Genomic DNA, 13,116 nt, shown 5'->3' on the forward strand with positions numbered 1-13,116 from the left:
TGTTTCATTTTCCTCTAAAAATGGGGTTGTGGGGATGTTTGAAATCAAGGGAGAAGTTGTTTTAATGAAAGCATTTCTTGCAGATGTTGCTGATTACTCTTCCACAATAGCAAACACTGACTTTGAATTTCTTGGGCAAAAAATCTTTCTTCATCAAACATCCAACTTGTATCAGTAGTGTTATGGTGTGCTTAAATTCATATTCTCCTTCTAATAGGCAGGAATCGACCTGCTTTGATACCATGTTAATGTATTGAGGATTTTTGCATTTGTAATAGCACTATCATTTTTGGTATGTGTTTTCCAAATGGCAGCGACCCCTTATTTGTTGAGATTATATTAAGAGGAGACATGTCCCTTCATTAAAATGATAACAATATAATTATATATAATATCTCACATATATAATTTATCATTTAATTAACTACACACAAATATATATTACACACACACATATATCACATGAATGTAACTTCAGTTTAGTCTCACAAGTTTATCCAACTGAATCTACCAAAGATCAACAGAGTGCAATTTGAGATGTTAATGGAATATAAATAGTAATACTAATAAGTCGCAATAAATGAGAATAGTAGCTTGAAGGCAAATTATGTTTTGGTTTATTCTATTTTTTTTAAAGCATGTAATTTGAGTGACTTTGTGATATTAGGGTTAATTAAATGTTTTTAGTTTTAATTTTAGGAAAGGTCCAATATAAAGTATTTCACTTTAGGTTTGTCAAGGTCTAGACTAAGTTCATGTAGGGTTCTCGAGCATCTTGGGTATGTTTTGGATCCTATACTTAGGGTGCTCAACAAGAAGCTTAGGAAAACCCAAACTAGTCTTAAGTAGACTGGCGAAAAATACATGAATTTGGACATTTTTTTATTATTTTAATAACAAAAATGAAATTACCCTCGACCAAGAAAAACACAAGGCCTACCCTAGATTTCCTTGTCTTAGAGCTAGAAACCTATGACTCAGGATAATGTGCATTCATATTATATGGTCTAATTTACATTTATAGTAGGCATCCATGTGCATACCTTTGTGCATTTGTGTGTGTGACACACACATAAACACACACACACACACAGAGAGAGAGAGAGAGAGAGAGAGAGAGAGAGAGAGAGAGATCTTACATATATGTAAGGGATGAACTAATTTGCAAAGGAAGGTTCCCAGATAGATTATTATTTGCAAGAAATCTGCAATTGGTGTAAAACAATGTGTTCAAATAAATCCAAATCATCAACTACCTTAATGAGGTTAGTAAGATAATTTTGGAATGTAAATACTCATGAATATACATTGTTATGCAAACAAATATATTTTACTAGGAAAATCACTTACAAGAATATCAAAGAGCTCAAATTTTGAAGTGAAGTAGGAAACCCCCCTGTAAAATTATTAAAACTCAAGTCCCTAAAACAAAATAATAGTTAAGTAAGTATGTATAGGAAAAACCTCTTACAAGACACATCAATCATGTGTCATGAACAAAACTATTTGCCTACTTTAAATTTCTTTCCCTTGAAATTTTGCAGAACAACACTTTTCTTATTGAATATTGTGAAACTCAATCCCTATAATTATTGTTATGGTGACGTGAAATTTTAGTCAATCAATTGTAGAATATCCTAATTAAAAGTTAGCATGCATCATGAAATGCTAAAATTGCCAAATGATTTATCACAATTATAAATGGTAAGTGGCTAACATACAAATAAAGAAAGTACTTCTAATAATTGAGGAGATAACTATAAAAGCCTTCTTAATAAAAAGAGCACAACAGAATCAATTCTCTAATTAGGAGCGAGATACAATAATCTTATATAATTGACATAGAGAATCTCATTTTATTTGAAATGTCAACCCATCTAGAACACACAATTTGATGCTTAAGTTATTTCCATACATTCTATATGACTTTAAATGAACAAAAGAGGAGATAAAAAAGAAGCATAAGAGAGATATTTTTGGTATATAGTCCAATAAGATCATATTAGTTAGTTTTACATATGTTTTTCTATATCATTTGGTCGCAGTTCCTTTTGGACCATTACCTTTTAGTTAAGGTCTTGTTTGTAGATCCACATCTGCATTATCCCACTTATTCTCTCTGTAGTTTTTTTGCTTCATCCAATATATTGAATTTTTTCAAATAGTTTGGTTGCATTTGATAAATGTGTTGTTTCAGATTATACGTTTTCAAATTTCATTTGAGAACTTATTGTGATGTTGTTTAGAATATATTCAACTTAGCATACTGAAAGAACAAGTGCACAGAATTATCAATATCACTATTAAGCTTCCAAATTACACAGCATCAAAAGGTTGACTGATTACAAAATTGCATACCTGGAAATGCAGGTTTCATTGTAACTTGCAAACATCAACACCCTTGGAAGTCTAGAATCTGATCACTTGCATCCAAATTAGAGTCTTTGGGAAATATTGTTAGCCAATGCAACAACCATACAGTTCCAATGACTTGCATCCAACCACTGAGATGACTGTCAATAAAATCTGCAGTATCTTTTTATTCGATCACAACATTGACTTGAACTTACCCCACTATATCAAACCCTTTGTATTTCTTATACAAAATCTGCTACCAATAGTTAAAGGTCTACAATATCAAACCGCAATATTTCCATCTTCAGAAAATATCTCTTTAATTTTGAACAGCAGACTAATGGTCACAAAGATAAATGTTATTCTAGACCAAACTCAAGCAGCTGATCATTCGACTATAATTTGCATCGTAAATAAACCCAATCAACCTATCAGACCACTTTGTTTATTGCAGCAGAAACAAACTCTTAAAAATCTTAATTTGTTTGCAAACAACTATCCTTTGAGCAAGTCTCATTTTTGTGTGATCTAAACTTTGCCTCTTTCTGTGATGCATATAGTCTTTCCACACAAACCCAGCAAGCTGTAAATCTGATTATCCACCTTAATCTTTATTTTATTTCACAAAATGATGTCAAAATGAAGGTGAAAAAGCCTTAGTCGACCTGCAGTTATGTCTTCTCAAACCTGGACACAAATCTTGAAAGATGCCAACTGGCTATCTATTGGAACTTTCTGAGTTTGTTTGCAAAATTTGACTTTGTTTTCGCTTTTCAATAGTCTGATTTTTTTGGATTTTGTTGTATTGTCAATTTTTTAAAGTTTTTCAATAATTTGGAATGCAAGAAATAAACAGCTAGCCGAAACAACTAATTGAAAACCAAATACACTAATCTGAATCGATTGTAACTAGTGGATATTCTGATTAAATTATTTCTTTCAACCAAAAGCATGTCACATGTTGTCCTCAATTTTGACATCACAAAATTGAGACAACCCTACGGAATTTCTCATGGATTTGTAGGTGTATCCTCTTTGTTGCAATGCATTGATAAGACCTCATGAAAACAATTCATTATCCCCGAATTGTCCTTCGCATAGTCTTGTTTATGTGTTCTTTTGAAAGTTCTCCGTCGAGATTATCCCCAATTGTTTGTAGGTAAGAGTTTTCCTTCTCGCACTTCAAACTTTGTTGAATAACCTTACGGGAATACCCTATAGTGAAAACAAATTAGTTAAAAATAAACAAACCTAAAACAAACAAACAAACAAACAACCTTATTGAAGCAATTTTGTTGAATAACCTTACGTGAATTTCCTATAGTGAAAACAAGCTAGTTAAAAATAAACAAACCTAAAACAAGCAAACAAACAAACAACCTTACTGAAGCAATTTTGTTGAATAACCTTATGGGAATTTCTTTTAGTGAAAACAAACTAGTTAAAAATAAACAAACCTAAAACAAACAAACAACCAAACAACCAGATCAATGCAAATGATGTTCAATATACAAAATTCTCCCCTTATTACATCATTATTTTAAAGTATTGTTAAGAGAATCTTCAAAAGTTTTTAACTTTACAAGTGCAGGAGGCTTGGTGAAGATGTCAACTCATTGTTCCTCGGTTGAGTGGAGTTCAAGCTAAATGTTGTTATGTTGAACATGTACTAGTATGAAATGACATTCAACTTCACTATACTTGGTTCATTCATGAAACATCGGATTACAAACAAGACCGAGAATAGCCTTAGATGAATAGCCCTTGGAATTCCGCTCGATTTGAGCTAATTTAGGTCGAAATCGGAGTTGTCTAGCTCAAGTTATAAGGGAAAAAGTGGGGTTTCTAAGGTCAATTGCACATTTTTATTAAAAACCTCATAAAAGTGGGCATTTTATTGACTTTTGCACTATATAAGGTTATATTGGATATTTGAAGTGGATTTTGCGGTCCATTTTAAAATTTCAGCTCATTCTGAGTTGATTTGACCATAGTGTTTTTATGTTTTATGAAGATAGCTTATTTCAAGATTATTTTTCATGTTACTTTATTAAAATTATAGTTAAATATTAAATATAATTACATGAGACAACTTAAGTGCATAAGTGAGATTTTTGTTTCATATTGCATATATACACATGCAAATTACTTCATGAAATCCACTTTCAATAAATTCTTAGTCCCAACATCATTGAAAGTGTTCTTATTAAATGTGATTGCATGTGTGATTGTGTTTAAAGCTCATTTGTAATAATCAAATACACGTGTCCTTTTTAATCACCACTTAAGTGGGTTTTTAAATACATTTGCATATTACTATGACATGTATATGTGACTCACATTAATTTAAGTGGAGATTTTGGACCCGAATACATATGTTTTTGATTGAAAATTCTTTGTACCTTTTAGCCCTAAGGCTAAAGTGGCGGTTGTAAAGCCAACTGCACATGTTTTCTAACATATGTAAACGCCTATGAAAAATGCATTTTTGACTTATAATTTCTGCCTAAGAGGAAAATGGTGGTTTTCTACCATATTGTATATGTTTTTCATATATGTTTATGACTTCCAAAAATGCATTCAGACTGGATGGTGAATTTTGAAGGGTTTGCATATATGTTAAGGCATGTTAATGAACTCCAAAAGTGTGTTATGCACTAAGTCATTGACTAAAAGGGAAAAAGTGGCGATTTTTAATGCTATTACATGCATGTATTTGCTCTCTAAAAATGTGTTTGAAGGCAGCGTTTGAATGGGTCTTCATATGGTGATGATTTTTTATTCTATTGCATGTTCTTGGCATATATGTTTGCACTCAAGAAATACGTTTTAACCTTCAACATCTTTTGAGAAAGTTTTTGGGCATATTTTTGTATGTTTTGGGTCTCCAAAAGTGGGGTTTAGTATCAATAACATATTGGCATATGCATTTGCCCAAAAAAGACCTGTTTTTAATCCAGGACAAGGCGTTTTTGGAGGCCTTTTGAAAAGTGGCAATTTTTGAAGGAAATGTATATGTTTTAATACATGCATTTGATAGAAAACAGCCCATCTAGGCCACATTTTTGTTCAAAAACTTTTCATTTCTTCATGGATAATGCTTTTCAACAACTTCAAGAAGCATTCTAGGGTAAGTATTTCAATTTCCAGCTTGTTTTTCATCATTTTGCAAGCTAGTTTCTTGCCCTAGGCATCATTTTTACACGCCTTTGCATTTGGAGTTGCTAAGTTAAAATTTGTTTCACATTTTAGGTATCTCTAACCATCTCCACATGCCCAAATTCAAACCATGTCATGAGGATTTTGAAATCTATTTAAGTCTTGGCTTTGGACAAATCTAAAATCCGAAAATCTCTTGGATTCTTTTCAGATTTGCTCAAGATTTGGACAAGGATTTGTCTTTCTAATTTTTGGTGGAGTTGAGGCAAGATTTCCTTGGTTATCTTTCTAAGGCATTTGTATATATATTTGTCTTGAAAGTTCTTACAAATCTTTGTCATTTCCATTTTCAGATTTGTTTGTACATTTGCAGTTGTTCCTTCTATCTTCCATCTTCTTCTTCAAAGTTGTATATGCAAGGTCTCATCTTAGTTGCATATGTAGTTGGGTGTAAAATCTTGTTCTTAAAAGAAAGAAGTTTGTTTTTCCCTTACATGTGAATGCAAGTTAAAACCCCACCATTGGACATTCTGTGTGCCTCTATATGGTTTCCCTATGGTTGAAGTCTTTCCCACATGCTTGCTGGATAGAATCTCACATTTTGCACTTATTAAAACATGAGGTGCTCAATGCGTTATTCATTTTTCTCCTTGCTCATTTAAATTCAAGCTTGCTGGTCGCATATGTAATTCATCCAAAAAAACCCGTTTTAGGCTATTTTACTTATAATTTAGCTATTTTGAGCTTGACCCATTTGTTCATTCTCTATCTTTGTTCATTCCATCCAATTTCCCCATTTACACCTTTTCCAAAATCCATCAAAATCTTGCTATGGATCCTTCACATGAAGATGTTCTCATTTATGGGATTTTCATGTAACAGTTGTGCAGGTGTACCATTTTGCAATGTCAAGATAACTTACTCCAGCAAAAGGCAAAGACAAAAAAAAAGATAAAGTAACAATACGATCAGTATCACAACTCCATCCCTTCATCACAAGTAACCTCATACTATGATGAAATACGAGATACTGATATTTCTCATATGAACGTTGAAGACTTCCTTGCAAAAGTTGATGTTGCAGTGCGTGAACCAAAATTCATTCTTGCATGTGCAATACACTTTGATGCAGCTTCACGAACCATCAAAGACCAAGATGGCAATACTATCATTAGTCTTGATCCTGAGACTATCAATCGTATATTTCATTTTCCTTATACTCCAATTGTTACAAATGTCACTAGGAAGAATCTCTATGGAGCAGTGGAATGAGGATACTCCTTATTGTACCAAGTTTGTAAATGACAACTGGCTGATTACTAGGAGGCCAAATCTTGTCAAATGGCCAATCAAAGGAGTGCGCAGATGTGATTTCAAGGAAGAAATCAATGACCTCATCACACTTCTTAGTCGCTTGGCAAGGCTCAAGGATTCAAACACTTTCGAACCCTGGATGTATAAGTACATCTCACTCATAATGCGGTAAAAAAGAATATGTTTTGGGCTGAATTGCTTAGTGACTCAATATGTGAGCAATTGGTGAACGTACTATTTGTTAGTGTTTTGAACATGAACTCCTACATGGTATACATTGTTGCTACTTTGGGTACCTTTTCTAGTTTATCATCAAGACATGACAGGTCTATAGTTCATGTGTGGGAGTACTATGAGCAGCTACCTTTGAAGCAAAGTCAGATACACTTCAAAAAAGTTTAGGATGTCTTCTTTGGGCATTTTATGTGCTTGTTTGATAAAGAACTTCCTAATAAGTAAGTATTTGATGAGGCATGGAACAAGGTAAATGAGCACGGTTGCATGTTTTTACAATTTCCCAACTTCACATAGCTGTGAGTTGGATGCTTCAAGGGAGAGCCATATACATTGCTAAGGTACCCTACCAATAAAATTATACTCATGGAGTTGGCAAGGTAGTTTATGGAAGTCTAGGCTTGTCAGTCTAGTTTGGACCGGTCTAGAGTGGGGATCTCATTTTGAAACCCATTGAAGATTGGAGGATACTCGATAGACACTATGCCTAAAGAAAAGAACATGGAGTTTGAACTCGAAAGGATCACGTTGAAATTTTTTGCAGCCAGGAGTTGTTTTGATTGGAGAGGGTTGCATGACAAGATGAGGAAGCAGTTCTTATTCATACATCATCTAGAAGATCTCTGGATTGATGTACATATTGAGGTGGATATACGGTGTATGAATTATCCTTTGTTGATTGTAAAGAACATTGTAGATTTGAACTTGGCATCAATTCCTCCTGGTTTTGAAGATGATGATCAAATTCTAGATCCTGAATATTTTCAGTATATGATGCGGAGAAGTTTCCCATTCTTCCTCTTACACGGTCATGCAAAGAAAATACATCCATTTGGCATAGGTTCCAGTCTATTCTCACTAATACCAATACATGGATGAAGAGAAGGAGTCTTGAATACATCAAAATAAAGTTTGACAAAGATTTTGATCCTGCTGGTCCGTTTGGTTTAAGATTAGAAATAAAGGGTAAAGGTAAAGATGACACATCCTCATCTACATTTGAGCCTCCTGCTCAAAGTTTGCCCAAGCTATCTATCAAAGGAGGAAAGGATTCAAGGGTACTTGAGGTGAAAGGGATTAAATCTCAGTCAATTCAAGTAGACTCAAGTGATGATGAAGCAAGGAAATCAAAGGAGTCATCACCTCTTGCTTCATATCCTCTTGAAGTTCTTATTGCAACCTCTCTTTTGGATTTGGCTCCAATATCACATGACTCCCATGATTCGCCTTTAAGCATTGCTATGGATGCATTCTCCATTGAGCATTCATCTTTTGAAAAATCCATGACAATCACACCAGCATTGCCTATGTTCTCAACTGCACCTACACTAGAAGCACGAGGAGATAGTATGATTTTGAGATTTTTTTTGATGCATACTCTTTGTCAATCCCTTCTGCTACTGTTTGATCTACAACATTTCTTGATGTAACTTTAGCTCAGTTTGAGCAATTCATGATTGAGGTCACACGCTGTAGTCCTTCTCCTATGTCCATTCAAATCGAGACACTGGCTATAGTTACTACTGTTATGCAAAGTAATCCTAAGTTAACTATGGTAACTACTGCTTCAACTAATGCATCTTCTTTCAGCCTTCCTCCATGGTTGAGCACCATCACACAAAAGAGAAAGAAAGAAGAAATCCCACTTGAAGAAGCTGACAGATAAGTGAGAAAACCAAGGGTTTCAAAGAATAAGAAGCAAAGACAGTTTCTCGAGTAGTGGTTGATGAAAATCACATCAAGTATGCTGAAGTTGCTGAACTTTTTGTGGAGAAATCTACCAAAGACATGCAGCTTGCTAATTACAGAATCACAAGTGTTGAACTTGGTAAGCAAACAAGACTGAGTTATCAACAAGATGCACGTGAGGTAGCTAACTTTCTTTCTCGAAAAATTGATGAACTGTGGGAAAAGAAAATGAAACTCAGAGAAGAAAATGCACGTTTGTTGGAGATCATTGAAAAGATGAAGAGATCTTCTACAAGCAGTGAACTTGTTTCAGTTGTATGTACAAAAAGAGAGAAGCAAAAGGCATATACCATTGATGAATGGAGCAGCAACATTGAAAAAGAGGGAATCCAAGTGATTTGAGAAGTATACCGGGAGTTGCAGAAAGAAAGAGAAGTCTTTTATGAATTGGATAACATGTTAAAATCACTCAATCATCAATTTGAGTTGCTGGATGGGGATCTTGGTGCTTTGAACAACAAGATAGAAGTTGATTTAGACTTCTTGTATGAGTATGATGTCATTACATCCATTGAAATGTACCATGATTTTGTGCATGTGATGGAAAACAAGAAACAAGACTTCAAAAATTCATAGAAGAGATAAAGGCAACACTACTCATGGTATCTACTCAAGAAAATAAGATCAAAGAAGCTTTCAAAGAGTTGTAATGCAAGATCATTATTGAGGACAATGGAGTAAAGGGTCAGCAAGAAATTCACACAGTGTTTGCAAAAGCCAGTCGCCTACAACTTGAAGTGGATGACTTCAATATTAGTGTGCTTGACACGTTTGTAAATTGGAAGTGTTCATTGAAGAATCTGCATAATCAAATGGAGGTTTGTAACAAGGAAATATCTAGGGCAGCAAGCATATTCAAGAAAATTACCATGATCTTACAACACACTAGAGAACCGGATGCTACAGTTACATGAGAGTCCCAATGGAAATTTGGAGAGCTGGTTGATACCATGTGAAAACTCCAAATCAGATTTTTATATGCTTCAAGTAGAAGAGTTGTAGGAAGATTGCATGTAAAGATGACTCATGTTATAAATACAGGATAGCATGTACCTGTATATTCAGCTCATGTAGTTTAGTTGCAATCGCATTAGGCGTGCAACTTTGAATAAAGTCAAAGTAGTTAGTTAGGATAAGTATGGGTGGTTGAGGTTGTTCCAATTTTTCCTCCACCTTTCTCTCTTTGTTTTTCCTATATAAAGGAGAGAGTTCATTGTAAATATGATCTTTTGCTTTATAACAGAAGGTTGGGCTTGTGACTAGAAGGCTTTGTATTTTTTGTTATTAATCTCTAAAGTGAATAAGGAGCAAGTTTTTCCCAAGCTTTGTGTTGAGATACTTGGAATTGATCATTGCTTCTTATGTTACATTGATTCATTCATCTTTGTTACTTCTCTCTTTAGAAGCATATGAGTGTTTGATGTTGTTTTTGGAAGACTTTGAGCTTTCTTAAATGAGATTAATCCAGTTTGTTAGTGGCTTCAAGTACTAGGATTTGATGACTTTGAGCTTGATTTCTTAGCATATTATTTCGTATTTGGATAGTTGAACAAAGATTTTGAGCTTTGTTAGCTATTCTCGCTTTTGTTTCAAGAAGATTGCTTGAATGAGAGTTTGGGTTCTTACTATCAACCACACAAGTCAAGCTATAAGTGTTAAGGTTGCTCTTACGTCAATACTTAAGCCACCGGTATTACCATAGCAATAGATTATTTTTGTTTAATTGCAAGTAGTAGTTGGTAATATAAAATAATTCCTGAAGAAAGAGGAATAGATTCAGTGAATCACCCTTTTGTTAATTCCAGATAGATCTTTGTTGTAGCCACCTACGTTAAGAAGGGAGACTCCCCTATTGCTGAGAGGATAGATTTATCTCACTGCATCATTGCCTAAAGTTTCCATTTTGTAAGTTGTGGTTACAATGGCTTACAAAAATTTTAGCCAACATGACATCAACTGTAGCAGGTTTTTGGAATACAAAGATGAATGCTATTGAATTCTCAAGGCTCCCAAATACTCCTGGAATCTGACACTGGACAATTCCCAGCATAATGTGGTAGAATTCTACTACAGAATTCTGCCCAAGTTGACATCACGATTGATACAATTAAAATTTCTCCGAAATACTCCGCTTACAGCCCAAACTGACTGGCACAGGTACTAACTCATGCCTAGACTGCAGATTTATCATTCCAATTGTGATGTTAATCCCTCATATGGATGGACTTTCAGCTGGGCGTATTTTTAAATACAATTTCTTCATGTTTATCATTGATTTGTATGTCATTCTCTATCTGCCCCAACAATTCTGCAAATCTTTCACAATTTATGTTGTCAATTGCTCTCCAAGCTGGTGTATCAACTCGATTCCCAAATCTATAAACACGTTGGATGAACATCCAACCTATATCTTTCAAGAGGTTTCATTCTTGAATGGCTCTTCTACTGTATCTCTGCCAAACAAAGTCATGACTTGAATCTGAGATGAAAACAATACACTGTATAATGCCTAAGATCATCTCTCCTCTTCCTTTTTTTCACTTTAATTTTCAGTCCTAGCCCTAATTTTGAATTAGGGTTTCATTTTCCCTTTTTATTAATCAAATAACTTTATTTCATTTGCCCTTTCTATTAATCAAATAATTTTATTCCACTTGCAAGATAATCCCCTTAGGAGTATGATTGACTACAAGGGTCAATTATTCATTGAATGGGGCCAAAATCACTTAGATCAATTCCTCCAAGTTGCCACACCTAGGAAAGGTGTTATGGCTTTTATTTAATAATATAATAAGATAAGTGATTAATATAACCACCTTTTTACTATTTAGTCAACTTAGGATTTTATTTCATCAAGTGCTCAAATAAGCTTAGAACTATGAACTGATTGAAGCCATCTACCTATGGAGAACGCCTAAGCCACATAAGCGAACTGGTAGATTTCCCTTGAAATATATGGATCTTACTAAAAAGTGGTAGACTAGCCTTGTCAACTTGAGACTGAATCCTAATGGTTCCCCTTTGTAGTGTGCACTTTTGGGATGTTTATCAACGGACTGGGAGTTACTCCTAAAAAATAGGAGCACATCTTAAAAAGTAGAAAATGCACTCAAAGTCTCCAAAATGTTCACAAAGGTCTCTAGATGCCTCCCAGGCAACTGCCAATCAATCTCTTAAAATAGGGATCCCTCCCAAATTTTAAGAAACTATCATCAGCTGCTCCAAAATACCTAAGAAGCTCATGCATGACTCTCTATACCCTGTATGGGTTCCCTCTGAGCTTCCACACTATACTGGCCTATGGTAGCCAAGATAATAGGCCATCCATGTTCATCTTTTGTCTCCTAGAAAGAGGTCATTATAGTCTCCCCTTTCGGGAGATTGCTCATCCTTAAGAAATGTGCACTTGTGCACTATACACCAATGCTTAGATCCCATATCCATCTTTGGACTAACTCTCCACTAATTCGTTGCATCCCACTAATGCAACTAATCATACTGTCATCCTACACTGCTCTAGAAAATATGCCATTGATAATCAATATTCCTAAATCCCAAGATTAGAACGTAAGTCTTTAATGAAAGTCACTATCAGACTCCTATCGTGCTAATGTAAACACAACATCACCATGCTAGATATGGTTAAGAAATCCCATGGGACCCATCAAACCCGTAGTGTTAACCCTATCACCCATTTGAGCCCAAAATAAAGGAAACTCACATCCATCCATCATAATGAGGTGAGAAAATCTAGAAGCATCTACTACACTGGATCTCACACTAAACTCTACCAATCTCCCATGGATGTTAAATCCAACCATAACATCATGCCAAGTAAAATAATGGCCTCTTTAAATCTAAGTATCTATGAATAATGACAATGACATAGGAGTAGTAACCTCTCTTAGGTACCTATTAATATGATCGCATACTGAATACTAACCTCGAAAGTACTCATCCACAAACAATTGAGATAGATACTTGCAACCTTTGTTCCCACCCTCTTTAGATCGAAAATAACTAATTTAAAAAGGATAGTATAATGGTAACCCTAGGGACAATCCACAATTATGCATTATCAAATCTTCCATATGTGTATCAAAAGAAAAATGATGAGTACTCATTATGTAGTTATGATAGAAAGATCTAACCTCTATCAATGGCTCATCATTGATAACTCTGGAATCAAGAGATGGCTCCAATCTTTGATCCCAAACATTAGATTGGGTAGGGGTTCTAATTGTTGGGTGGATATTTTGCAACCAACATATTATGCAAATTCAATTGCAAAATAGGTTGACCAGC

At 34.5% G+C, this 13,116-nt stretch overlaps 1 protein-coding gene and 1 long non-coding RNA gene across 6 annotated transcripts in view; one reads left to right on the forward strand and one right to left on the reverse strand.

Annotated features, from left to right (window-relative positions):
* The window catches only part of LOC149529187 (putative LRR receptor-like serine/threonine-protein kinase At1g56130), a 256,167-nt gene that overhangs the window by 38,844 nt on the left and 204,207 nt on the right, over nucleotides 1-13,116 (reverse strand). For all 4 annotated transcript variants that reach the window (XM_089811093.1, XM_089811094.1, XM_089811092.1 and 1 more), the window contains 2 exons: nucleotides 1,351-1,422; nucleotides 1,140-1,205 (listed from right to left, as the gene is read on the reverse strand). In XM_089811093.1, coding sequence (XP_089667219.1) covers nucleotides 1,140-1,205; nucleotides 1,351-1,422 — 138 coding nt within the window. The remainder of the gene's footprint in view (nucleotides 1-1,139; nucleotides 1,206-1,350; nucleotides 1,423-13,116) is intronic.
* LOC149529188 (uncharacterized) overlaps nucleotides 1-13,116 on the forward strand; it is a 164,059-nt gene that overhangs the window by 2,666 nt on the left and 148,277 nt on the right. The window lies entirely within an intron of this gene.

Source organism: Cupressus sempervirens, chromosome 11 (genome assembly GCF_028749045.1).
Source record: "Cupressus sempervirens isolate cs-2001-9-10 chromosome 11, ASM2874904v1, whole genome shotgun sequence".
NCBI lineage: Eukaryota > Viridiplantae > Streptophyta > Pinopsida > Cupressales > Cupressaceae > Cupressus > Cupressus sempervirens.